Here is a 25,578-nt window from a genome sequence, read left to right on the forward strand (position 1 = left end):
GAATTTGCGCCTGAGTGTTGCTGGGGATTCCTTCCATGAATAAGCGGTCGCGTTCGGCCTTTCCAATACGGTCTTCATCCATGAGTGGCTGCATAACCTTCCTGAATGTGCGCAAGTAATTGCTGAGTTCTGTGCAAGAGGGCATTGGTTTGTTAGCATATTCGCGCGCGATGGCGCGCAAGTCTGCGAGCGCGTAGCGTCGTTTACCATCCCATCCAGGATACATTACCTTAACTTCTGCCATGAATGCATCATAATCATCTACTGCTGCTTCGGGCATGCCTTTCCATAGTTCTCGATCATCGCGTTCGAGGTAGCGGATAATACCTTTGATGCGATCAAGTCCTTGGAGTCCTGCTTCATCAGCGAGCTGCTCATAGGTGTCAATAAACTCGGCGAGGTTGTCTGTAGTGCCGTCGAACTTGGGCGCGTTTGCTGTGCTGCGGATGGGCATTCTAAAGGGCATTGAAGCGCGGGAAAGGCGCGCGCGCGAGGCGCGAGAATGCGCGACTAGAAATGGTTAGCTTGTGACAATGTAAAGGGATTGACCTATGTATATGCGCTAAATGGCGCTAAGTGCGAAAGTGCGTAGAAGTAGATCTTGCTGACTGTTCCCCTCGCGGTGGGCTCCAGTTGTAGAAACAACAATACTGTGAGGAACAAATGATGCTCCAGACTGTATCTGTAAATGTTGTGAGGTCGCGCGTTGCCTAGTCTGCTATACTTGAGACGACAAGTGCGTTCGACCCTAAAGGGGAAGCGAGTGCAGCAAGGATCTAGTAGTGCGCGCCGAAGGCGCTACTGGTTGGCTGATGCGAAGCGCGAGAAAGTGCGCAGGTGCGCACAAGGCGCGGGAAAGCGAAGGTACGCGCGCGTGAGCGGTAATGAGAGAGAGTAAGAGTGAGTTTGCTTAAGGGGTGATTAGATACTAGACAAGAGATACGAGCGCGAGGTGTCAAAGAATAGATTTCTACTATGTTCTCCTAGGTAGTATGTGGGTGGTAAGTGGGAGGTAAAGTAAGTATCCTCGTGGTCCGTGATGCTGGCGCTTATATGGCGCCTAAGCGCTGTCATGTGGAGCCGACTCGCTACCGAGTAAGGTATGTAAAGATATATGTATGTAAGTAAGGGTCCATGATAAAAATAGAGGTGGAACGATATGTAAATAAGAGAAATGGGAATATACGCACTAGAGAGCTTGGTGGACAGTGGATGGATGCTTCTGGATGGCTGGCGCTATAGGGCGCTCAAGCGCGGGAAAGCGCGCGCGCGTATACATCGCAAAGCGCGGGAATGGTGCGCGCATGGCGCGCGTTGTGCGGGAAAGCTGCGCCTCATATAGGAATAGCTGCAGGTAGCATACAGAGTGATGCTGCAAGTCGTGCTGTGTACTCCCTAGTGGAAAGTGCCATATCACACCATGCGAGGCACGAGTCTCTACAACGGCATGGAAATTTTACTTACTGTCGTTGAGTGAGCTCGTCGAGAACTTCAACATAGCGTATGCAGAGTTGGTCTCGGACAGGTGGCAGCTTCAATCCGTCAAGATAATCACGGTCTTTGAGAAATTGAACAAGATCGTCATCAGTAAGACTCAGCTCGGCTTTGATGACAGCTAGTTCAGCAGTAAGTGTCTGAATAGAGTTTAGCGCCTCGCGGTAGTGATTCCAAATGAAATTGCCTGACAGAATCAGTGATAAAGTAGTAAAACTTAAGTAATAATATTTACTCACTAAGGGTCGCGTACTTGTCAGTGTCCCAGAATAAGAAATGTTCTTCGATAGTCTGACGCCGGTGGAATGGACTTGCGTGTCTCGTACTACGAGCAAGCTCATTTGATGACGAGAAGATATGCTCGCACCCTTCGCCCTCGGTGTGTCCGGTTCCGAGAATGTACATGGGATGCCAGTCTAGCTGGCACTTACGGTTATGGGCGTGTCCGTGGAACGCGCCCACCATGAGACGAAAGTCTAACTCGCGCGCTCGCATACCCAAAGAACTGTTGGTCAGTGTCTTTGAAAATGTGCATCCAATATCATAAGCGCAGCCGCCGTTTTTCCCGTATACGGCGAGGAGCTTGTCAATTATGGCTAGCGGGTATTTTGCTCTGTTGTAAATCAGCGCTTGTCAAGATGAGCTAAGAAAGAACTTAACAATTCTCCGCTCCGTATCATGTCGCAAGCTAGAACGACAAATCTATGACGGCACGCTGCAATAAATATCCCGGATTCATCAAACACTGAAAACATTTTTTTTTGAGTCTCTGGACCAGCATTGCGCCATTGGTTGACACAACTGAATGCTGGGGTAGTGCCTTCAGCTGCGATCGTTTCGTCCTCCCAGTTATCGTCATTTGTGTCCCTCTGCATCATGTAGTCAGACTATTGTTGCATGAAGAGAGGCTCGTCTTACCTCACGTGTTTGGACTTCATCCTTGAACCTGTCTACGTCGCAGGTATCAATCCAATAATCAGAACGTGCCTTGCGAGAATCAATGCGTGGGTTTGAGCCGTAAATTGTAGAGTTCCAGCGCTTCAAACTATTGTTGCCGTCGATCGATACCAGCCAATCAAATTCAAGCACTGGCTCATCCTCTAATTTATAGAAGCAAGCTGGGCATGAATTGAGCATGCGCCAATTCAGTGTGTCATGATTGAGTGCTCCGCGATGACGCTGTTTCACGCGGTGAAGGATTTCTAAATAGATGTCATAAGCGGCTGAAAATTGTGCGTTAAGGTACGGTCGATAGGGTGTCTGTGCGGCATTTTTAGATCAGTCAAATGATGTAATATACACGTACATCATGCAGGAAACAAAGACTTTTCACTTGGGCTTGAATGCTGAATCGGGGACATGACCGATGGATTTGACGGTAGGCGGCAAGAGTGCGCAGCGATATGGCAGCTGTGGGATAAAGCGGTGCACACCCGATGTACCCATGGTAGATTAAGGTCTCGTTTGGGTATCTGTGGGAGGGCTGCGATTGCAGTGAAGAGTGGCTTCGCTCTAGAAATGAATTAGCGCACAGAGAATTGGAACTTTGTGAAACATACTGAAAAGGTCAATTAGTTCTATGTTAGTTAGCGAAACACTAGAAGAATCGTCTAGAAGTGGCTCCGCAGACATGTCGTCAAAGGTTGGTAAGCCGTCTCCAGAATCACGGAAACGATAGTCCAGGTAAGCGTCCACCAGCAGGTCTATTTGAAGTTGCCAGTGAGTCGTTTGGCTTTCTGTGCAGTCCTCCCGAGTGCGGTGATCGATACAGCGACTGGTTGATGGTATAAGCAACAATCGAGACAGACAAGAAAAAAAATACACACTAGCCACCAAGGTCCGCTATTTGACCAGCGAGTCCCTCAAATGCTTCGTACTCCCCACCAGCATGACTCAGTTCCATCCCCTCCTCTCCTGGAGGCGCGGTGTATGGTATTGATTCAACGTCCATTCCATAATCACTCATCATGTTCTCCACCAACTGGCGGTCCTCGCTCGACATCTCTGTGAGAGATCGCATTAGTTATATGTAAACAATAAGAATGTGAAGATATACCTTGGACTTGAGCCTGACGGCCTGCATCTGCTGCCTCATTGCGTTGAAGCTGATGGCTAGCTTTCAGGATATGAGTCTGGCGATGTCGCCCTCGAAAGTTGTGCGAGATGATAGACTTTGAGAGGCCCTTAAGCTTAGAATGACCCCCTGCACGAGGCATAAGGAGCCGGTGGGACGATTCTGTAGGCGTAGGCGATTAGCTGAGACCGGGTGATAGTGGGCGCACGGACCAGGTGGACAAACAGTTGAATAGTGCGATCCCCAAGTGAGGATTCTGTAGGCATAGGCGATTAGCTGAGACCGGGTGATAGTGGGCGCACGGACCAGGTGGACAAACAGTTGAATAGTGCGATCCCCAAGTGAGGATTCTGTAGGCGTAGGCAAGTAGACCACACCAGGCATTGGTGGATCTGAATGGTGCGATCCGCAAGTGGTGAATCTGTAGGTGTAGGCGATTAGCTGAGACCAGGTTTGATAGTGGGCGCACGGACCACTTGGGCAGGTGTTGTAGAGGGCAGTGGTGGGCAAGGATAATGAGGTGGGAAGCAGATTGGTGCAGGCAGCGTTCTGGGGACACAGAGACAACTTGGTGCTGGGCGCAAGCGTTGTAGAATGAGGTGGGAGGCAGCCTGCAGGATGCTGCAAGCTGGGGGCGCACAGACCACTGAGGCGCTGAGATTTTGGGTGAGGAAGATGGGACAGATGTTGTAGAGGGTAGTGGTGGCCTGGGTGATGGCTGCTGAGCTGTAGAAGCGGCGGCGGCGGCGTGCAGTGTGCAGCAGTGCAGGGGGTAGGAGGACAGAGGCGTGAGAACCCGCCAGATAAACCGCTATCATCACCAAAATTGCTCAAACCATACATGGCTAAACACGGTGGTATCCGACAATGGCTAGGGCGTCGAGCATGTCAGCGATGTCAGCCAAAACCCGGTCCTGTCTGACAATCCCTATGAACTGAATTGACGGTGTCAACCTCGTGTTGACGTCGTCTCTGTAGTTTAGATATTTTGTATCATGCAGACTAATAAAGATATTGAGTGCCGCTCAGACTTATTCAGACATTTTTTCTGGTTCAGATACAGCATGATATTGATTCCCTTCCAGCCAGTACAAGTTATTACAGTATGAGCAAGGTATTGTAAGTCGACAACGAGGCATGCAGTGCGAGAATGATGGAAACAACAGAGCAGCGGGAAAAAGTACAAATGAGAGTTCCAGATGTGAGGGTAGCGGTTATTTCTTCTGCTTCTTCTTAGCGGGCTGGGATCTAGTGGGAACAGCTGCCTTGCGCTTGCCTGAACGGGTCGGAAGTTCAGACTCGTCATCTGAAGCCTCGACTACCGGTCCCTTGGATTTGCCCTTGGCACGTTTGGCTGGTGCCGTCTTGCGCTTCTTCGGCTTCGGCTGGGGTTCTTCTTCCTCGTCGGAGGCCGTCAGTTCACTGCCAGGTGAGTTGCCGTTGGCTTGCGATACAGCCTTTGCTGGTGGAGACGCTGGCCGTGGAGCAGGAGCTGATGGTGGTGGTGGTGGTGGTGGAGGGGGTGCCGGTAAGTTCTCCCGAGCAGCCAATGGACTTGACACAGCTGGCCTCATGGAACGGGGGATAGGACGTGGACGTGGGATGCTGCGAACTAGTGAAGAAGGTGGAGGTGTCCCTGGAGGAGGGGGTGTACTCGGTGCAGCTGGCTTTGGGATGCCGGCAACTGGTGAAGAGGGTTGAGGTGTCCTTGGAGGAGGGGGTAAATTTTCTTGAGTGGGCAGTGGGCGATGTAGAGGTGCAGCTGGGCGCTCTGAGTCCGTAGCGTGAGTCTTCGCTGCAGCATTGCGAGCTGCCATTTGTGCGCGCAAGCGAGCCAAGTCGCTGCCACCCTTGCGAGCACCCGAGGGTCCAAGCTCGTCAGCATCATCTTTGGCCACGTCGCGTCCATCCTCATTCTTGAAGAGTTTGCTGTTTTTTTGTGATATTAGTACAATAAAAAATAACAAGGACAGCTTACAGGTTCCAGTGTTTCAACAATCGTTCCTTGTCATCGTCAGGTAAGTCATCGATAAGCTCGATGATGTAGCGATAGAAGTCGCGATAATTGAAATCACCGTCCTCCTCGGTCCATGTATTTCTGGAGCTGATTCCAAATCGGACCTGGGAGAAGTCAATGTGAGCTATGAGTGACGGCAGTGATGACGAACTTGTACACAGCCATAAGCAATGTGTGGAGGCTCGACAGTAGTCATAGCGTGCAACGCAGCATTGGATGGACGTGTCCCACGTGATTGCGCACCATACGCAGTAGAGGGGCCTGTAAATATGTGTTTCATGGTCTGGAAATAATGTGAGAAACATAAACAAGGGAGCGATAGTGATACTCACGCGCTTGAGGACGAAGCCATCAAGAAACCCGTCCATCATATTGTCCGGGTCGTAGTTGCCTCCAGGAAGATCACCATTCCAAAGAAACGCCGGGAATGCGTCTGCCTCCATGCGAATTTTGCCACTTTGTAACCGTTCAATTGTACTAGTAAAGTAAAGTAAAGTTAGCAGCGCAATTTAGAAACAAATGAACTTACCTTGTTGGGTCCTCATTAAAGTTTTCAATCTCACCAATCGGGCAGAGAAAGCGGGCCAAGACTGGGTGGTTTACACCTAAATGTGTGCGTCGACCACTACTGCCATCGTGGAGAGGAGGCACAACAGCCTTCTCTGCCGGATTCGGAGCCACGTAATCACAAATTGGTATCTTCAAACGTGTCGAATCATCCGAACAAGTACCTGAAATAACAGATTCCATCTAAAATCTAAGTTAGAAAGCACCGAGGTGTGTATATGCGCATATACTCACCTTGCGAATAATTTTCCTGAGTTGTGACGCTTTCTTCGGGTCCTTTGAGCCGGCTATGAGAGGTTTCAAGCCTGGTGCGAGCTCTAGTAAGCGCTTGTAGTTCTGCCGGTACCTATCCCATGTTTTCTGAGATCTATAGAAGGGAAAATTTAATTTATTAGTGTCAGTAGGATACTTAACATACAATTTTGATAGTTGCTTCTCTCTATGAGCCGCGTCATCGTCATCCTCAGACAAGTCTCCCGAATCAGCAAGTTCGCGCTGCTTCAGGAGGGTGCCAACGTCGATGACCTTATCGATTTTGCAGAACATGTCGACGCATCGGGTGATGCAGCGTGCAGCTGCGAGGTACTCTTCATGCAAATCCGATTTCGATTCTTTCTTCTCCGGCCTATAGCCAATGAGAAACAAGCACTCAAGATGGATAATGTAAGGACTTACTTTTGTTTCTCGTCATCGGACTTTGATGAACGTTGTTTCTTCTGCTTAGTAGGATGCTTGCGGGTGGGTTGGGAGTCTTCTGAGTCACTCGAGGAGGAGCTTGATAGTTCTGATGGACTTGGAGAACGCTTCCGACGCGCCATAATGGTTGAAGGTAAAGGAGGATACAGGGTTAAGGGGGAAGATCAGTGGGGAATGTCGTTTGCGGCAAGTCACATGAATCGTGACAACAGTGACTATATGTGCGACGCGACAAGAAATACAATTGAATGCTGCAAGTACTAATACTACACGAGAATATCCATGGAAAGTGATATAGCAACAGTGCGGAGACAGCAAGTACAGTAATATGATAACAATAATGATAGGACACGAGAACTTAATCTAACTTTAATGCCGCTACAGCAGCAGGTGTCGTCATGAAGGAACTAACACGAGTGAGTGGTTCCGCATCCATCCTCCTGAAGCCGCGTCGAGGGGGCCAAGTATGATCATTCTCCTGCGTGAACTTCTCCCGCATGCGAACAATTGAAGCACCTTCCTTGAATATGCCGTGTAGTTGCACAGGGTTTGCACTAACGTGCTGAGTTCCATCCCTATAGTAGGGTCAATTCAAAAATCAAATATACAAGCAAAAAAAACGCACTTGGAGGTGGCCTCACAGGCCATGGTAACATCCGGGTCCTCCTTGATGGCTGGTGGTGTGCATTCGACTTTCCCTGTTCCCTCCGCCTCGTCTGCACTATCATCATCGTCGGTGGACCGATAGCTTGAAGCATCCTTCAAGCGCAAAACAAGCTTCTGTATATAGATGTAAGCTGTATTGAGTAATTTGGACAATGAAAATAACTTACCAATGGTCCCGGACGCTCAGGTGTGAAATCAATAGTGTATGTAGGCCATCCGGCAAGAAGATTATCGACTTCCATGACAACAACGTTGTCATGAAAGAAAGTAGTTCGGTTAGACAAGTCGAGAGTTTCGTGGGTATCAATGAAATGCATTGGGAATATGTGGATAGAAAGAAAGGGGAGCTTGAAGACGCGTTTACTACTTGACCGGCAATTGCCGACTGACTTTGAATTGCAGCTCAAGCCGAGAACAATCACTTGCCTTAGCGCCTTGCAGTCTGGTTTGCTGCATCACTTGTGCGAACAGTTCAGGCCCTAGGGCAGATCTGCGTGAGATCTGGTGCACTACAAGACAGATCTGTGTGAGATCTTGTGCGCCCCGTATCTGTTTGCTGCAATGCACGCATATTGCGATGCACCGGTAGGGCACGACCCGCAACTTCAATGAATCGAGAGGGTGCACGGCTTATTCTTGTACTAGGCGAACGTCGGCTACACGCATCTTCCTTCACCTGCCCTTGCATCTTCACCCGCCCTCACATTTTCACCCGCCCTTGCATTCTCACCCGCCCTCACACCTTCACCCGCCCTCACATTCTCACCTGCCCTCGCATTCTCACCTGCCCTCGCATCTTCACCCCTCCTTTGCGCTATGTCCAGCTCTTCAGCTGGGATCTCAAGTCCTTGTTGCTAACTACACACCAGAGACGGTGCCAGGCATTCCTTTCGGCAGGTAAACTCGACAAAGCCCTCGAAGCACACAAATACATGATGGACGCCATCGACGACATCGCAAAGGCCAGCTGTCTCGATTGGTCCAACGGCAAGTCTTCCGTCGTGTCACCCACAACTATCACGCTCACCCGCATGCCACTCAGAGTTCAAGGAGAAATGCAGCGCGCTTGCTGCGGACAACGACCGTATTCTTGGTGTATGTGCCTCTTTCCTTACCTCAAGTGCGTGCAAGAGCGTATCCTTCTGTTCTCTCGCTCATAATTCATCATAGCATTCTCAGATTTCCAGGCCAAGACTTCAACAATGCCCTGGGCGCCTCAAAAGATTCAGGCTCGCTATGATGAGGAGGCCTCAGGAAGCTCCCGCACCTGCACCTGCACTGCCTATCACCTCACCACCAGTCGCTGTTACCACCGCCATCAAAACTCATTTACGACACCTATTCTCCCAGTCACCCCCCATCATGCAACGCCGCCCGTTGTCGATGTTCCATTCACGAAGGCTAAAGAGGTGGGTCAAGTCGACTCTTATCTCACCTGCCCTCGCATCTTCAGGTCAGTATATACTTCCCGCCTTAAAATGGCTCTCATGTTTTGGTGTGTTGCTCTCAAGCTCGTATGCTACAAGAAAGAATCTTCACCTGCCCTCGCATCTTCACCCAACCTCGCATTCTCGCCCTCACCCAACCTCGCATCTTCACTGCCTGTCACAGTGACACACTAGATCACTCCCGTAGCCTGACGTTTGTCATGAACTTCGTTGCGCCCATACATATGTATGTACTTACTTACCCGCACTTATCAATATCAAGCTTGTTACATGATGAACTATGCATGCTAAAGTTTCACTAGTGCTAGTGCGAATCACGTTCCATTACTTGAACGTGGCTGAGTTAAGGCTTGCATTCAACGGTATTCGGGCGCCTGTTATTTCAATTTTGGTTCTACCAAATACTCTCCCCTACCTCTAATTCTTGCATCCATTTTCCTCAGCATTCCAATTTTTGACTGTTTCTAACGTTTAGTGTTGCCCTTCTGTTCAGCAGTCATTGGCTCTATGCAGATTATTCTCGCTCAAACAGAACGCGACCAATCGGTCAGCTGGTCCCTGCAATCCTCCACTTTCTCGGTGTTAAATATTCCGGAGATTTGCAGGATACTCTGACGCCGACTGCGGAGGAATTCTGAGGTACGTTCTGGTGATTCTTGGTAGCCGTTCTGGCACTGATAAGTACCGCTTGTATATTAGGTACAGTTGAAATCGATAACCCTTTCCTCCCACTTTCTGTCTGATGCTGCTGCCACCCCCTCTCTGTTTTCCTGGCCATACCCTTACCATGGATGATGACCTTACCTGTCTAGGCTGCGACAAGTCATTTTCTACTCAGAAACGTCTGAGTAGTCACGAGGCTCGGTGTCCTGAACTGCGCGCATTCAAGACAAGAGCAAGCAAGTCGCAGCGGCACCTAGACAAGAGGAAGAGGAGAAGAATTCAAGATGACCAGATACATGACGACACTCAAATGATGACCGATGAACCGATGGACATTAGAGACGACATGCCAGTTGAAAACATGCAGGCAAGTCTCTGGCACTGTGTATCCAGGTCTTACTGACACGAATTTTCAAGGTTGATGACTACAACGTCGCTGGACCATCTGGCTTGTCACCCCGTCATTCTCCCCCCTTGCCAGAACCATTCCCTCCCAGCCCTGCTCCTGTTATACGTTCTGCTCGTTCAGGTCGCAGGATACGAATGCCAAATCGCTATGTTGACTACCTTCCGGGCTCTGCGACCCATCTTGAGCACATGCCTCAGGCTAGTGAGCCCATCGAAGAGCCTGAGGTTCCACGATTCAACGACGACAATGTTCTGCAGCACCCACCACTCATCCCTTTCCAGACAGAGCCTGATTCAATGGGGCTCTATCGCATCTACTCCGCACCTCCCACCTTAATTCCCAAGGGCGGTGGTGCTCTTGATAGTATTTGTGATGCTCCCACCCTGGATGCCGCAGGCAATGCAGTCGAACAGGCTTCGCAAAGTTTGACTGGTGTTCCTATACCACCACCTGAAATCACGCGCAAAAATCTATATGACGCCTTCAGCAGCCCAACAGCAGGTCTTCTCATGTGTTGGCAGTACTCGGGCTCGACCACCAAGTCAGCTGCAGAAACGCACCGCCTCACAATGTTCCTCGACGACGATGAGTATAAAAGAGAGGATGCTCGTATATTCAACATCCCACATGAGAAGAAGCTCGTTGAAGACTACCTTACAGATACCTCGAATCCATTCCGTGCGGACAATGGCTGGCACAAGTCATCAGTTAAGATATGTCTGCCGAAGGAGAAGATTAAATGGCCCTCTGAAGCAGATGCGCCCGAGCTCGAAATCGAGGGAGTGCACCACCGTTCTTTAACTAATATCATTACGTCGGTTTTTGAAGATAGTGTTTCATCAACTTTCCATATGACCCCCTTTCAGCAAATGTGGGAAACCTCCGACGGACGCAACATCGAAATATTTTCCGAAGCCTATTCATCCATTGCAATGCGAGAGGCCTATGCCGAAGTTAATTCTCTTCCTCACACAGCTGATGACAACCTTGAACGTGTCGTGGCTTCGCTGATGATGTGGTCCGACGCAACCCACCTTGCTAGTTTTGGTGACGCATCACTCTGGCCGTTCTACCTCTTCTTTGGAAATCAATCGAAGTACACCCATGGCAAGCCAACTGCCTCTGCATGTCACCATGTAGCTTATATTCCAACTGTGCATCATATTCTATTAATCCTACTGGTGCACTAATCAATCATTGGCTATGCACGCAGCTTCCAGATGATTTTCAAGACAAGTACAAGAAGGTCTTTGGTGACGCCTCAACAGCAGATATACATACCCATTGCAAGCGTGAATTAATGCACGCTATATGAGAGCTTCTTCTCGATGAGGAGTTCATGCGTGCATATGAGGATGGTATCGTCATTTGTTGTGGTGACGGAGTCACACGAAGGGTCTTTCCGCGTTTTTTCAGCTATTCTGCTGATTATCCAGAGAAGTAGGGTATCTGTTTATTTTTAAACACTGTCTCATGCTCCCTACCAGGATTCTTCTTGCGAACATCAAGTTCCTTGGCCAGTATCCATGTCCTCGATGTCTTGTCCGGAAAGTCGATGTTCCAAAGATGGGGACAAAGTCTGACATGACACATCGTGAGGTGACTGCACGTGTTGATGATGAAGCTCGCTGTCAGAAAATCAAAAAAGCCCGGAGGCTCATTTTTCGGAAGGGCGCAGGAATCGAAGGCAAGCATGTTAAAGATATTCTAGGCTTGCAATCACTTGTTCTGACCCGAGTAAGCTTTTCCCTTACTGCGTGTTGTATGCCTTAAGCTTACCAGTATCCCCCAGAATGCATTTTCAGTGCACCTTCTCAGGTTTCTATTCAACTTTTTTACGCTGTTTGTTGTCGACTTGCTGCACGAGTTCGAACTTGGCGTCTGGAAGGCAATATTTGCTCACCTGTTGAGGATCCTATTTGCCGCAGGAGGATCAGCAATCCAGGGTCTTAACTGGAGGTAAGTTTAAGTTCGTACTTCAGCTGTCAACAGTACTAATCTACATCACAGATATCGGAATGTACCTACATTTGGAAGGGGAACAATTCGACGTTTTCACAACAACGCATCAGCAATGAAGCGACTTGCTGCCCGCGACTTTGAAGATCTTCTACAGGTATATATTTGAGCTTATCTCGCAGAACTGCTCAATGAATCGGACGGTTTTGTAGTGCGCAATACCCGTATTCGAAAGCCTTCTTCAAGATGATACCTACAACAGAATAATCCTGGACCTTTTATTTGATCTAGCGACTTGGCATGCATATGCAAAGCTCCGCTTGCATACTGAGGATACACTATCGTTCTTTGACTTGGCGACTGTCGTGCTAGGCAAATCGGTCCGCAAATTCTCTCGTACAGTATGTGCCCACTATCATACTACTGAGCTCCCCCATGAACATGCAGCTCGTGGCCGTCGCGAGGCTGCACTTGCTGCTAAGCACCCTCAGACTGCTCAAGGAAGGTCCGCTGGTGCGAAGCGAAAGTCACTCAACCTTCAGACATACAAGTATCATGCCCTTGGTGATTATCCGAACACAATTCGGCGCATGGGGACCACAGACAGTTATAGTACCCAACCAGTAAGTGTTTTTCTGTCAAAGGAACTTTAACTGACACATTTCAACTTACTAGGGTGAACTGCAGCATCGACGCTCGAAACGACGGTACCCACGGACTCCAAAAACCAAGGAGACAACAATCACAAGTATCGCATCACAGGAAGTCATCGAACGCTTCTGTGAGAAGGTCATTGTTGCTCGTGAGCACTTTGCCAGCGAAAACCCAGCTCAGCCAAGACGTCAGCGTGAACGTACTTCACCATCAGACCATTACTTCATTGCAAAATATTCACGAGCAAGCCATGATCTCACGTCTTGGCTAGGTGACCTAGAAGATGATCCTGCAGTCAAGGTACTGAGTCATTCTTGTTCTATGTCATTGCAGCTCCCTCATGTTTTGTTTAGAATTTTATACCTCGACTCAAGGACCATTTACTTGCCCGCCTTCGTAATATTGCATACGACGGTGACGAACACAACTTCTCCGATGAAGATCGCCACTCAGTCCTTATTACGGACAACAAGATATTTGAACACAGTATTCTACGCGTCAATTATACTACATACGACCTGCGACGTGAGCAAGATACCATCAATCCTCGTACCCGCGCCGATATCATGGTACTCTCCCATGAAGATGAACGCACGCACCCATACTGGTATGCACGCGTCATTCAGATTTTCCACGTGAATGTAGAGTATCGCGAGCATTCTGTAGCACTGCGAACTCCCCCAACTCGTGTTGATGTCCTATTTGTTCGTTGGTTCCGTCGTGACAGCTCACCTGCAGGATGGGCCGCAAAACGCTTGCAGCGTCTCGAATTTTTCGATCGTGATAGCCTTCCGGATGCATTCGGATTCTTGGACCCTGACTCAGTGATTCGTGGTGTTCATTTAATTCCTGCATTCGCTTTCAGTACTACTGATGAGTTACTTGGACCGACATTTGCACGGCGGAAGGGTGACTCATGTGGGGATGATTCGGACTGGCGTTTTTACTACTTAAACATGTAAGTGTCTTGAAACTCATGATTAGACTCTTATCTAACTTTATTTATGTACAGGTTTGTAGATAGGGACATGTTCATGCGCTTTCGAGGTGGTGGAATAGGCCACAAGGCTACACGTGATTGGGACGAGTTCCTCCAGCGCGAAGGACATGGCCATGATAAAGCCGATTCAGATTCGGAAGAGGATGTGGAAGACAACTCGGACTTGGAGGCAGAAGACGATGATATTGGGCTCGAGCCTGTAGACAAGGAACATGAGGGCAAAGGTGAGGAGGACGAGGAGGACGAGGACAGAGTAATCGCTGATGATGGTGAGGAGCTTGACGATGATGTACTTGCAGCAGAAGGTTACGGGGCCCTATGAACACAAGTAGCACTAAATGTATTGCATGTATGCTACTATAATACATCTTATTACCTAGCAAATGTCTAATAGGTACACTACAGACAGGATGGTATCTATCCGACAGCGAGTCTGACAGACAGATGTCGTGCTGACACGCCAACATCGCTGGTGTATCTTACAATAGCTGACAGGTATCGCACAAGTGTTGAAATTTGCCACATATCACGTGCTGTCTGATTTCAGCAATTTTGGTGATGATGGACCAAGACAGGCAATTTGCGGAAACTGCCGGTATCAGGCGTAGGGCGGGATAAGGCGGGATACGTGCCAGCCTAGCTATAGGCTACAGTACAAAGGTATCAGAATATTTAGGGCGTGATTTAACGCTGGTGTTGGGATATTACTAGTTTCGAGCCTAAATATAGTTGACGAGGCACGCTATTGCTAAGCCTAATAAGGCTTCCCAAACGGGCTATCCAGGTGGCGTAACCACTAGCCAGTCACGGTGTCCCTGTGACAAAGCGAATATTCAATCGTCTCCGCTGTCAACCACATAATCCGAACAATCCACAATGTTGTCCTGTATATCCTTGATAAGACAGTTGTTATCATGTCATCAGATGTCTACTGTACCATCACGGGATGGACCCTGAGAGACCATACGGGCTCTTCTCAGGCTATAGGCTGTCAACGTGTTGTTGATGAGCCCGGCATCGGTGATGGAATACACCTCCTGTGGCCACGTAGCCCCTTTAGCATAAGGCGCTTTTGCAGGGTCAAGTTCAAGTATTGGTCTTAACCTGTAAGCCCAACACTTGCTAGTGCATAGCGCTTTACTCCCATTTACTTCAATGTCAATGAAGTCCACAGTCCATAATACGTTCTCGACGAACAAGAAAGAAGATGATCCGGAAGAGCTGGAACATATGCCGGCATCTAATTCCCAAACAGAAGCAAGCCCTCCGGATGGCGGATTTCGAGCCTGGGGGACTGTCTTTGGGTGGTAAGCCGTGTCTCGAATGATACCCGCATATTGCGTCTAACAATCATGATGCCTAGTTTCCTCATGCAATTTTGTGGTTTTGGGTTGGTTCGAATTCCGTTCGTTTCAAGACACGTATCAGTCAACAGCATTTGAACAGATACATATCATCTTTTGGAGTTTATCAAGGTACCCATCAGTCGCATGATACTTTATATCCAAAGCTGATAAACAATCTCGGAAGATTATTACACGCGAATTTATATGACCAACTATCCACCATCTGCAATATCGTAAGTGAATATGTATTTGCTCTGCAGTTTTACTTGGTGAGCAGCCCCACCAATTTTGTGATGGGCTACCTATACGTTGCGACCAGGCTTTTATGGTTCAAGGCGTCGTTTCTGGGTTTGGGATGGGCCTAACGTACGCTCCTAGCATTGCGGTCGTCTCTCAACACTTCTCCCCCAGAAAACGCACATTGGTGATGTCTCTCGTCACATCCGGTACACCACTTGGTTCCATGATTCATCCGATCATGCTCAATAACCTTTTGAATGGTACTGTCGGCTTTGCAAAAGGCGTTCGCGCCAGTGCAGGTTTTGTCAGTGCTCTGTTGTTGATTGCTTGTTTATCCGTGCGTACAAGAGAACTGCCAGCACCGACTATCGGTTATACTGTAGTGGCGCGAAAATGCTCTCGCGATGTTCTCTTCATCCTCATGACCGTTGGGTATGTATCTGGCATACCCCAAAAAATTCACAGTCTTGACAACTGATCACGCCTAGGTCAACACTATTTCAGATTGGGTTTTACTTCCCTCTGTTTTACTTGCAACTGGACTCTACCAAACATGGACTTGATATCAATTTCTCGTTTTACTCCGTACGCCCAGGATTATCCTCTTTATTATCAATCCTTAACTCGCTTTAGCTTGTGATCATGAATGCAGCCTGTTTTATCGGACGCTGCATGACAGGAACAATTGCGGCATATGCAGGGGTGTTGAACTCCACGATCGCATCCACTGTCGCATGCAGTGCCATCATAATATCCATGATAGCTCTGAGTGACATGGCCAGTGTGGTCGTCTTGGGACTTGCATATGGTTACTTTTCTGGAGTTTGTATGTTGTCACGCTGCAGCTTGTGTAATTCCTGGCGCTGACTTTCCAAGTCATCGCGCTGATAGTCCCATTGGTGGCTGTATTGACGCCTGATTTATCTGAGCTAGGGTTGGCTTCTTTTACATTTGCATTCTGGTGATGCTGACCCTCATAAATGCAGAGCGCGAATGGGCATATGTTTTGCCTTCACTTGTACGTATCATCTAGCTCTGTCTCGAAACTCCTGACAGAGCGCGAATGGTCAGCCTTTGGTGGATTACTTGGTGAGTAGTTGCTTTCCGGTCTTTACCTGCCATCGAACTGATATTTTCAGGGGGTCCAATATCAGGTGCTTTGCTCGGTTCTCAATATAAGTGGTGGATAGCGTCGCTCTTCAGTGGGGTGAGTGGTTCACATTGTTTCTGTACTCGCGCAAGCCGTGTTCTGAAAGTTGCATGTAGTTGATCTCCCTCGTGGGAAGTTTGATATTCGTGGTGATGCGCCTGATTATATACCGCCGAGGAATAAATGGGAGCCCATAGCTGGCGGGGATACGTGAACTAGTTGTTCCATTTGGATTCTATCGAGGTCGTTATTCACTCGTGCTAGATGATTGGAAACATGTGACGACCTTCGGTCGTTGCTTTTTATTGGCACACTTATGTCAATCCATTACACAAGCAGATATTCGTACCTATATTCGCGTTATCTTTCTCCTCATTTACTCCTGAAGATAAGCACACGTGGAACAACGCAGTATACACAACAACGAGCGAAAAAATCACTTCCGAGATCTACTCTAGAAGATGTCAATTCTGGTCGGTGTCGAGTGAGCTATTGGTTGACGACACAATAGGGGGTGATGCATAGGGATATTTGGCATGATAGAAGATCGCGAACTATTGTCAACAACTAGTAAAGCAAGGAACAAGATGACAAACGGAAGTGTTATGATTCGAGGTTGCAGCGTTGAAGGTCCACTAATCTTGAACCACACCAGGCCGCTCTTTTCATCAGTGATAGCCCAATGAACGAGAGTTCTTCTCGTCCGACCTTCCCTTCCAGCACTATATGGCAACAACCTGTACTTTTCGTGGATTGGTTAGTATTCAAAATGCATCTAGGTACCAATTATAATCAGGGATTTACTGTGAACAGAATGAAGGAATTAATATATAATGGGCAGTTGAAGAGTAGCGGGACGATGCGCAGTGGCAGCGTGGTAAGTGTGGAACCGGAACCGAGACAGCCTGAGTGTCTATATTAGTTGGTTATAAATGGGTCGAAATCCAACTCTACTCACGACACACAGGATCGATGACTACGGTAACGCTCCTCATCAACTTCATATGCTACTGACCGTTCATCCCCGTGTTTAGCGATATGCCAGGATTGCGCGATGTAGCAAAAAAAGTGTATCTTACTGCGAGAAGACGCCAGCCCCCGGCGCAGACAACCCAGCCTGAGCTAATAGAAATGGTGCGAGCGCACACGAGCTCAGTGGAGGCACTCGCGTTCTTCAAAGACGGCCGAAGGATCGTCACTGCTTCGATGGATAAAACATTGCGAATCTGGGACGTAGAGAAAAGAGCATTTATAGGATGGCCATTCAAGGGACACAGGGACATTGTGATGTCAGTTACCGTATCGCCAGACGATAGGCGAATTGCCAGCAGTGGAGAAGATAATACCATCATCATCTGGGATGTCGAAAGCAAGCAAATGGTATTCAAACCGCTGGTGGAGCATACACGTCGTGTGTCCTCGGTGTGTTTCTCCCCTGATGGAGAGAGACTTGCAAGTGGGTCATGGGATGATAGAGTTATTATAAGGGATGCAGAGACTGGCGCTGTCCTCTCAACACTCAAGGGTCAGGGCTCGCACGTTTTGTGTGTCGCCTTCAGCCCGGACGGGCTAAAATTAGCATGCGGCGGATCCCGTGGTAACATTTGGGTTTGGTGCACCGATAACGCCGAGCTTCTGTTCAAGATCGACGCTCATGGTGATTGGGTTAACAGCGTTGTGTGGTCGCCTGACGGCCAGCAACTTGTCTCCGCATCAGATGACAAAACAATCAAGTTTTGGGACTCCTCGAATGGTTTCCAGATCGGTCTACCTTGTACTGGTCACACTGGGATAATTTACTCCCTGGCCATCTCTTCTGATGATTCCTTCATTGCCACTGCCTCGCACGATACGACTGTACGCTTATGGAGTACAAAGTCACATCTCCAGATAGGACAGGCACTCAAACACACCACATATGTTGACTGCGTCACAATTTCTCCCAATGGAGAACTACTTGCGAGTGGAGACTGTGATGGGAATATTTGGCTCTGGTCGATCGAGAACACACTTTCTGCAACATTTGGGCTGGATTCCTTACACCATTTCTATTTTGCACATCGCAGTAAGAGGAAGCTTGAACGAAAGCTCTATGTGGAGGCCCTTTCGGATGCGAACAAGGTGCGGACGATATCTATCTTTGTTTCAATATTTGTGACCATGTTTGTAGGTTATTGAGCTCAACCCTTCGTCTTATCTCGGGTACGAACTGAAGTATGCAGCTCTTCGTGGAGCACGACACTATGATGATGCGTTTAAGGCCTTCAAGATAATGCTTTCCATGTTGGATGATGCACCCGACCCGCATATACGACGTAAGCTCAAAACAACTCAGGTGCCGACTTAAAGATGATATATATATTTGCAGAGCTCCGCCAGAAATACGTCAGTCCATCTGAAGTAGAGGATGCTATTCGACGAGCCATTCACGCCAAACTGGAAAACGCCCCCCTTCGGCTAATCAACACTTCTACTGGACGTTTGTGCAATCGAGATGTGCAAATCAACATATTCATTGGAAGCACAGGGTACAAAAAACTTTTGCATTCATTTGACATGCATGCGCCCCTCAAAACGGAGCCCGTCGAAGAAGCGGTCACGAAGTACTTCAGTTGGGTCATGTTATCCCATAGGTGGGCAAGGAAGGAGCCGCTATTGCACGACATTCAGGACAAGGTCATATATGAGTTGGATCCTGTCGGAACCATGATGAAGTTGCAGAAGTTCTGCAAAGTCGCTCGCAATGCGGGCTATAGCTGGGCATGGAGCGACACATGCTGCATCGACCAGGACAACAATGTTGAGCTCCAGCAATCAGTCAACTCCATGTTCGTCTGGTATCACCACTCAGCGCTCACCATCATCTACCTATCAGATGTTCCTCCTTCGTCAAAGTCAGGCGCGCTCGCAAACAGCATTTGGAACACGCGAGGATGGACTGTTCAGGAGTTCCTCGCTCCTAAAATTGTTCTCTTCTACCAAGCAGATTGGAGCCTATATCTCGGCAACCGCTCACGCAACCACAAGCAATCTTTCAGAATCATGAATGAGTTGGAGCGTTCAACTGGCATAGATGCGCGGGCACTCATCCACTTCCATCCTGGGACAAAAGATGCCCGAGAGAAACTTCGATGGGCATCGAACCGAGACACCACCAGGGAGGAAGACATCGCCTACTCTTTGTTTGGCATCTTTGATGTCAACCTTCCTGTTATCTATGGAGAAAAAAGACAAAAGGCGCTCGGACGACTCTTACAGGAGATCATAGCCCATTCGGGCGATATCACGGCCCTGGACTGGGTGGGACAATCGTCCAACTTCAACAGTTGTCTCCCGGCCGATATTTCCTCATACAAGGCTCTGCCATGCATGCTATCATATCTATCTGAACACGACATACAGGAGTCGGTCTCCGCGCTGCGAAACGACATTGTGGTTGTGGAGTCGGCTTCAAACCTGTATGCCACTCTGGAGAATATCAGCGTTCCTCGTTTCGCAAATGCCAGACTGCAATTGCCTTGCATCGCATTTACTCTCACAGAAGTTAGGCGGAGGCCGGGTCAAGATGGAGCTAGACGTTTCGCTTATGACATCAAGGCAAACGGCCTACAAGACCTGCTGGTCACGACGAAAGACAAACTAGTTGAATTCTGGCCTACAAGGCGTACTCGGCAGGCATTCATGCTCGTCCGTCCGTGGAATCGGTGTGATCTCGGGCTGATTAACTTTGCAGACGAGACGCAGACCATAGAAGATTGGCCTGAGCCTGGGTTTCCTGGATACAACGAGTCAACTACGCAAGAGTTGAGGTTGATCGTTCGCCTTGGACAGCCTTTTGGCGCGCTTTTGCTGGCGCAGCAGTGGGGTGGGGAGTATAAGAGAATCGCTTCGGATAACAATATCATTGCGCAAGTCAGAGACATGACTTCTGTTGACGACATGATGGACGTCAGGATGGTGGAGATATTGTAGCTTCGAAGAATCAGACGTTTTCATTTCACACCTTGACAGTACCTCTAGAATTTCAAATTTCGTATCGTATCGGTCTTGATTCGTGTCATATATTTTCTTGTATAAGTTTCACTAAGCTGATACTCTGAGCGTATAAGCAGTCCAAAAAAGGTCGTCGGACCGGCAATCAAGTGTGCCGTCTCTTGTTCTCTCGTGACTCAGTGACTCAGAGGTGGTCCACGCAGCTTGTTGTGTTGTAAATTGCATAGTACACAATTGGCGATACAAGTCTCAGGAAGGCATCATCTATCACTCTAGTCCGAGTTGACATGTCAGTGAGTCTGGGATCCTTGCGTGAAGCCGTCGTTTACGTTTCTGACCAAGCAGCAACTGTGACTTGCAGCGTTGGGTGCCATTGCGGGTTGCGACAGGCGACAGCTGATAGGTGCTGATTACTGATCGGGTGGGGGGGTCTCCGTGACCAGACCGTGATTCATCATTGATTTACTTCCATCGTTCATAGCCCTCGAAGTAATGGCCTACAGTCAAGGATACCAGAATCCGACTAGCAAACGGTCTCGAAGCATTATGCCTCTTCCTTTCAAGAACGCACGTACACCATACCTCTGTATCCCCTGGCAGTTTTGGTGAATAGATTTAGATCCTTCCTCAAACAATCTCTGCATTAAGTAAGTTATCTTTCCGTGTTTGCTCTTAGTGTGGCTTTGAGCTCTAAAGTAGTCATTTGCATGCGTACTACGTAGCCACTGTCCATGTGACAAAACAGATACTCAATCATCTCCGCTGTCAACCACACAATCCGAACAACCTGCTGTCCTAACAAGACAGTTGACATCATGTCATCCACCACGGGGATAGGCCCTGACGAACCCGTAGGGTTCGTCTATGGGCACATTCGATCGTCGTCAAGGTTTTGCCGATGTCCTGTCAGTGATGTAATGCGCCTCCTACCCCGTAGCCCCTTTATCACGAGGTGTCCTTGCAGGGTTAGGATTAAGTATTGGTCTTAATCTGTAAGCCTCACATTTGCTGGTGCATAGAGTTTGACCCCATTCACTTCCATGTCAATGAAGTCCGCAATCCATGATACGTTCACGAAGGACAAGAAAGAAGATAATCCAGAAGAACTAGTACAAGAATCAGGCCCTCCGGATGGCGGGTTTCGGGCCTGGAGGACTGTTTTTGGGTGGTAAGTCGTGTCTCAAATGATACCCGCATGCTGTGTCTAACAACCACGACGATTCCTAGTTTCCTCATGCAATTTTGTGGCTTTGGGTTGGTTCTAGCTCCATTCGTTCGAGACACATATCAGTCAACAGTACTTCAACAGATACACATCGTCTTTCGGAGTTTACCAAGGTACCCATCAGTCGCATGATACTCTATCCAAAGTTGATAAACGACCTCGGAAGATTATTACACACGAGTTTATATGACCAACTATCCACCATCTACAATATCGTAAGTGAATATGCGTTTGCTCTGAAGTTCTTGGTCTCACTCAGGGTCAGATGGATTGGTGCATTGGCCTCGTTCCTCGCAGTCATTGTCACGTCGATCTCAGGTCCACTGTACGACCGAGGGTGGTTGTGAGTTGCTATATCTTTATCCAAAGTCAGTCGTTAATTCCTGCACAAATTACGGATAGTTATCGATTGATGATCGTGGGGTCGCTGCTCCAATCACTGTCCTTATTCGCCTTGTCCTTCACGAAGCCTGGTCAGTTTTACTTGGTGAGCATCCCAACCAATCTTGTCGATGGTCTACCTATACATTGCGACCAGGCTTTTATGGTTCAAGGCGTCGTTTATGGGTTTGGGATGGGCTTAACATACGCTCCCAGCGTCGCTGTCGTCTCTCAACACTTCTCTTCCAGAAAACGCACATTGGTGATGTCTCTCGTCACGTGTGGTTCACCACTGGGTGGAATTATTCATCCGATCATGCTCAATCACCTTTTGAATGGTGCTGTTGGCTTTGAAAAAGGCGTTCGTGCCAGTGCGGGTTTTGTCAGTGTTCTGTTATTGATCGCCTGTTTATCCATGCGTACAAGAGAACTGCCGGTATCGACTGTTAGTTATACTGTAGTGGCGCGAAAATTCTCTCGCGATGTTCTCTTCATCCTCATGGCGGCTGGGTATGTTGTATCCGGCATACCCCAAAGGGATTCACAGTCTTGACAGCTGATCATGCATAGGGGAACACTATTCCAGATCGGGTTTTACTTCCCTCTGTTTTACTTGCAACTGGATTCTAACAAACATGGAATCAACGTCAATTTCTCGTTCTACTCCGTACGCCCATGATCACTCTCTTTATTGTCAATTCTCAACTCGCTTTAGCTTTCGATCTTAAGTGCTGCTTCATTTATCGGACGTTGCACGGCAGGAATAATTGCGGCGTATGCGGGAGTGTTGAACTTCACGATTGCGTCCACTCTCGCATGTAGTGCCGTCATAATATCCATGATGGCTCTGAGTGACATGGCCAGTGTGGTCGTCTTAGGACTTGCATATGGCTACTTTTCTGGAGTCTGTATGTGTCACTCTGTAGCTCGTGTGATTCTTGGCACTAACTTTCCTAGACATCGCGCTGTTAGTCCCATTGATGGCTGTACTGACGCCTGATTTGTCTGAGCTAGGGTTGGCTTCTTTTATATTTTCATTCCAGTGATGCTGACCCTCATATGCAGAGCGCGAATAGGCATATGTTTTACCTTCTCTTGTACGTGTATCATCTAGCTCTGTCTCGGAACTTTTGACAATGCGTGAATGGTCAGCCTTTGGTACATTACTTGGTGAGTAGTTACTTTCCGGTCTTCGCCTGCCTTTGAACCAATATTTTTAGGTGGCCCAATATCGGGTGATTTTCTCGGTTCTCAATATAAGTGGTGGATAGCGTCGCTCTTCAGTGGGGTCAGTAGTTCACGTTGCTTCTGCACTTGTGCGAGCCTTGTGCTGATATCTGCATCTAGTTGATCTCCCTTATGGGAAGTTTGATCTTCGTGGTGATGCGCCTGATTATATACCGCCGAGGAATAAACGGGAGCCCATAGCTACCGGGGATGCGTAGAGCAATTGTTCCGGTGGGTTCTATCGAGGCCGGCGTTCACTCGTGCTGTTATTGGAAATATGTGTATGAAACGTTAGTTGTATTGAACGCGTGTGCAGAAGCACGAATATTCTTGGACTGATCTATCACCAACCCCCGGCTTTAGATTGAACGGACAACAGCGGATAACGTCGAGTCTCTGATTCGCAGACGCTTCCATGGTGATGAAATCATTGACAACCGACGTACTCCGCTTTCATGCCAAGATAAAGAAACAGGACTAGATTGAATTCATCTCCATAGTGTCAACTATCATTCATCAAGCATCGCTTACTTCCTATCTCCAACAGTCTTTTATCCTCAGACAAAAAACCTTATGACAGGGTCAGATGGGTCATCTCCACGGAAAAATGACCGGGGAGCACCAAAGCCGAATATTACTCACCAATAACTCAACTTTCGCGTCATTAGGTAAGTCGTTGGCGTTCACTTCTAGTGCGGCTTATCATCCGATTCATTCCGTATGCGTAATAAGCAGTGGAACAGAGGTGAGCCGCCATCATGTGGCACGACGCCACGCACGTCGAGCAAGGTTTATTATCTCAGTGAATATCGCTGGCGTAGTGGCCTAAAACGGAAATAATGTTATCTGGAAAGCTTGTTTTCGGGGGCGTAAAGCAAAAATGAACAGTGTCATCGCGGCACGTCCCCCTAATGCGGTAAAATGGTAATCTATTCAACGTTTTTTCCCTGCGGAACGTCGTCCAGCCAAGGTCAACCCCGGTGTCAATCACGCAAGCCGAATAGTTGACTAAATTTCCCTGACGAGGCGACTTGTTATCATGTCATTAGGTATCCATCCTCCGATCACAAGGGCGCAAACCCTATAAGACCCTGCAGCCCAAGATTCTTATAAGTATATGGTACCCATCGAGATGACTCGCTAACACCTGTCAGCGATGTAATGCCAAGCAGTCCCTTTAGTATGAGGTTGCAGGGCATCCTGGCAGGGTCAAGGGTGTCAGCGTCCAAGCGCGCGTCACTGGCTAGACCACATGCTTTTTACTCACTACAGGTTGCATCCAGCCGTATCTCTGAGAATATATTCCTGTGAGCGCTATAGGCGGCGGTTTTAACGAGCAGACGAGAGCTTTAGGGGGATATCGCTACCAAGCTAGTCCGAGATTGCTCGTCCTGCCAGTATTCTTCTACCTTCGCCTATATTTAGAAAGAGTAGATAGATGATACGTGGATAACTAACTTTAGGCGAGTCTAGGCTAATGTTGCTGCCGTCCGGTCGAGCCGAACCACGGTTAGTTCCAGTGATGGTTGGGTTCGGGAGGGTCCAGAGGTGGCTAGTTGCACCCCAAATTATGGGGGATGGATTTATTATGTATAGCCACTAAAAATCGTTCCGACAGTTACCCATACTACGTACAGACTTGGAATAAATATGTAATTGGCATTCTTGAGAGGACGTCAATTGAGAGATGATACGCTCCAATTGTGAACCTATAGGATCAAAACGCGGCGTCGTTGTACTCGGGAAGCCACCATGCTGTGAAGTGATTCATTATGTGCACATAGGCGTGAGGCGATCACCGGTGGTGCAGGTAGAAAGGCAGGAGGGATACGCAATGTAATAATAATTGGAGGCATGGGGGCCTCAAGTGCAGCAGAACCCCGAGTGAGAGAGGTGTCCATACCGCCGACAATGGCAATATTCCTTCTCGGAGAAGACTCGGACGAGACACGACACGGTCAATGATTAGTACCCGTTCAGTCTTCCCTCATTCTCTTTCTTGCGACGTAGAGCTATCCAATACGCTGAATCAATTGGCGGTAAACTCCGAAGCCATGTCGATCATCGAAGTGGACTCAGCTTTTATCATGACCACTCGGAGTTCCACAACGGAGCTCCGATTCGAACCATTGCTGCGGTGCAATCAACTCGTCGTCTAGTACGTTTCTGATTCAGATGTGACTCCAGTTGGCGTGATTTAGCGTTCTCATCTGCGTCGATGCAGGACATATGGGGATCCTTTATGAAGGCAACTGGCACAGAAGTTCAAGTTCGACCAACTTCCGGTCACAATTACTACATGCGCCGGCAACAAGCCAATCTGACCCGATGGTCGTGATACAAAATCAGACGACGACCCCAAATTTAAG

The 25,578-nt window shown here is 48.3% G+C and overlaps 7 protein-coding genes across 7 annotated transcripts; 4 read left to right on the forward strand and 3 right to left on the reverse strand.

Moving 5' to 3' along the window:
* Nucleotides 1-1,725: 1,725 nt before the first annotated feature.
* HD556DRAFT_1243055 (uncharacterized protein) lies at nucleotides 1,726-3,126 on the reverse strand (the record flags this gene model as incomplete). The annotated part of the gene is made up of 5 exons (XM_041298337.1): nucleotides 1,726-2,107; nucleotides 2,155-2,381; nucleotides 2,413-2,754; nucleotides 2,801-3,006; nucleotides 3,054-3,126. The coding sequence occupies 5 exons, from the start codon at nucleotides 3,124-3,126 to the stop codon at nucleotides 1,726-1,728; spliced, it is 1,230 nt and encodes a 409-aa protein (XP_041156940.1).
* A 1,656-nt stretch (nucleotides 3,127-4,782) lies between these two features.
* HD556DRAFT_1446512 (uncharacterized protein) lies at nucleotides 4,783-6,970 on the reverse strand (the record flags this gene model as incomplete). Its single annotated transcript, XM_041307108.1, has 8 exons — nucleotides 4,783-5,497; nucleotides 5,547-5,689; nucleotides 5,737-5,868; nucleotides 5,918-6,062; nucleotides 6,115-6,335; nucleotides 6,387-6,519; nucleotides 6,571-6,777; nucleotides 6,828-6,970. 8 exons carry the CDS (start codon nucleotides 6,968-6,970, stop codon nucleotides 4,783-4,785), a joined length of 1,839 nt encoding a protein of 612 aa, XP_041156941.1.
* Nucleotides 6,971-7,206: 236 nt separating this feature from the next.
* Nucleotides 7,207-7,831, reverse strand: HD556DRAFT_1446513 (uncharacterized protein; the record flags this gene model as incomplete). The annotated part of the gene is made up of 3 exons (XM_041307109.1): nucleotides 7,207-7,423; nucleotides 7,474-7,628; nucleotides 7,682-7,831. The coding sequence occupies 3 exons, from the start codon at nucleotides 7,829-7,831 to the stop codon at nucleotides 7,207-7,209; spliced, it is 522 nt and encodes a 173-aa protein (XP_041156942.1).
* Nucleotides 7,832-8,075: 244 nt separating this feature from the next.
* Nucleotides 8,076-9,136, forward strand: HD556DRAFT_1491669 (uncharacterized protein; the record flags this gene model as incomplete). Its single annotated transcript, XM_041308808.1, has 5 exons — nucleotides 8,076-8,099; nucleotides 8,160-8,358; nucleotides 8,412-8,634; nucleotides 8,702-8,923; nucleotides 8,968-9,136. The coding sequence occupies 5 exons, from the start codon at nucleotides 8,076-8,078 to the stop codon at nucleotides 9,134-9,136; spliced, it is 837 nt and encodes a 278-aa protein (XP_041156943.1).
* Nucleotides 9,137-15,174: 6,038 nt separating this feature from the next.
* On the forward strand, nucleotides 15,175-16,835 carry HD556DRAFT_1394392 (major facilitator superfamily domain-containing protein). Its single transcript, XM_041303643.1, has 8 exons — nucleotides 15,175-15,665; nucleotides 15,722-15,818; nucleotides 15,867-16,059; nucleotides 16,110-16,167; nucleotides 16,220-16,251; nucleotides 16,305-16,322; nucleotides 16,373-16,440; nucleotides 16,500-16,835. The coding sequence occupies exons 1-8, from the start codon at nucleotides 15,319-15,321 to the stop codon at nucleotides 16,578-16,580; spliced, it is 894 nt and encodes a 297-aa protein (XP_041156944.1). The 5' UTR covers nucleotides 15,175-15,318; the 3' UTR covers nucleotides 16,581-16,835.
* Nucleotides 16,836-17,421: 586 nt separating this feature from the next.
* Nucleotides 17,422-20,495, forward strand: HD556DRAFT_1537979 (uncharacterized protein; the record flags this gene model as incomplete). Its single annotated transcript, XM_041309675.1, has 5 exons — nucleotides 17,422-17,667; nucleotides 17,963-18,048; nucleotides 18,450-18,504; nucleotides 18,554-18,698; nucleotides 18,752-20,495. 5 exons carry the CDS (start codon nucleotides 17,422-17,424, stop codon nucleotides 20,353-20,355), a joined length of 2,136 nt encoding a protein of 711 aa, XP_041156945.1. The 3' UTR covers nucleotides 20,356-20,495.
* Nucleotides 20,496-21,416: 921 nt separating this feature from the next.
* Nucleotides 21,417-23,427, forward strand: HD556DRAFT_1446517 (major facilitator superfamily domain-containing protein; the record flags this gene model as incomplete). Its single annotated transcript, XM_041307110.1, has 12 exons — nucleotides 21,417-21,544; nucleotides 21,604-21,630; nucleotides 21,861-21,944; nucleotides 22,004-22,088; nucleotides 22,140-22,492; nucleotides 22,553-22,649; nucleotides 22,698-22,890; nucleotides 22,940-22,997; nucleotides 23,048-23,079; nucleotides 23,135-23,152; nucleotides 23,203-23,274; nucleotides 23,330-23,427. 12 exons carry the CDS (start codon nucleotides 21,417-21,419, stop codon nucleotides 23,425-23,427), a joined length of 1,245 nt encoding a protein of 414 aa, XP_041156946.1.
* Between the last annotated feature and the right edge of the window lie 2,151 nt (nucleotides 23,428-25,578).

The sequence above is a fragment of the Suillus plorans genome, assembly GCF_016647745.1.
Source record: "Suillus plorans strain S12 chromosome Unknown HD556scaffold_54, whole genome shotgun sequence".
NCBI classification, from domain to species: Eukaryota; Fungi; Basidiomycota; class Agaricomycetes; order Boletales; family Suillaceae; genus Suillus; species Suillus plorans.

Bases quoted from the DNA above. Each gene is read 5' to 3' on its own strand.
- HD556DRAFT_1394392 (XM_041303643.1), top strand. From the start codon at position 15,319: ATGGTTCAAGGCGTCGTTTCTGGGTTTGGGATGGGCCTAACGTACGCT. The intron at 15,819-15,866 runs GTACGCCCAGGA...AACTCGCTTTAG, and splicing joins TCAATTTCTCGTTTTACTCC to CTTGTGATCATGAATGCAGC. The intron at 16,441-16,499 runs GTGAGTGGTTCA...AGTTGCATGTAG, and splicing joins TAGCGTCGCTCTTCAGTGGG to TTGATCTCCCTCGTGGGAAG.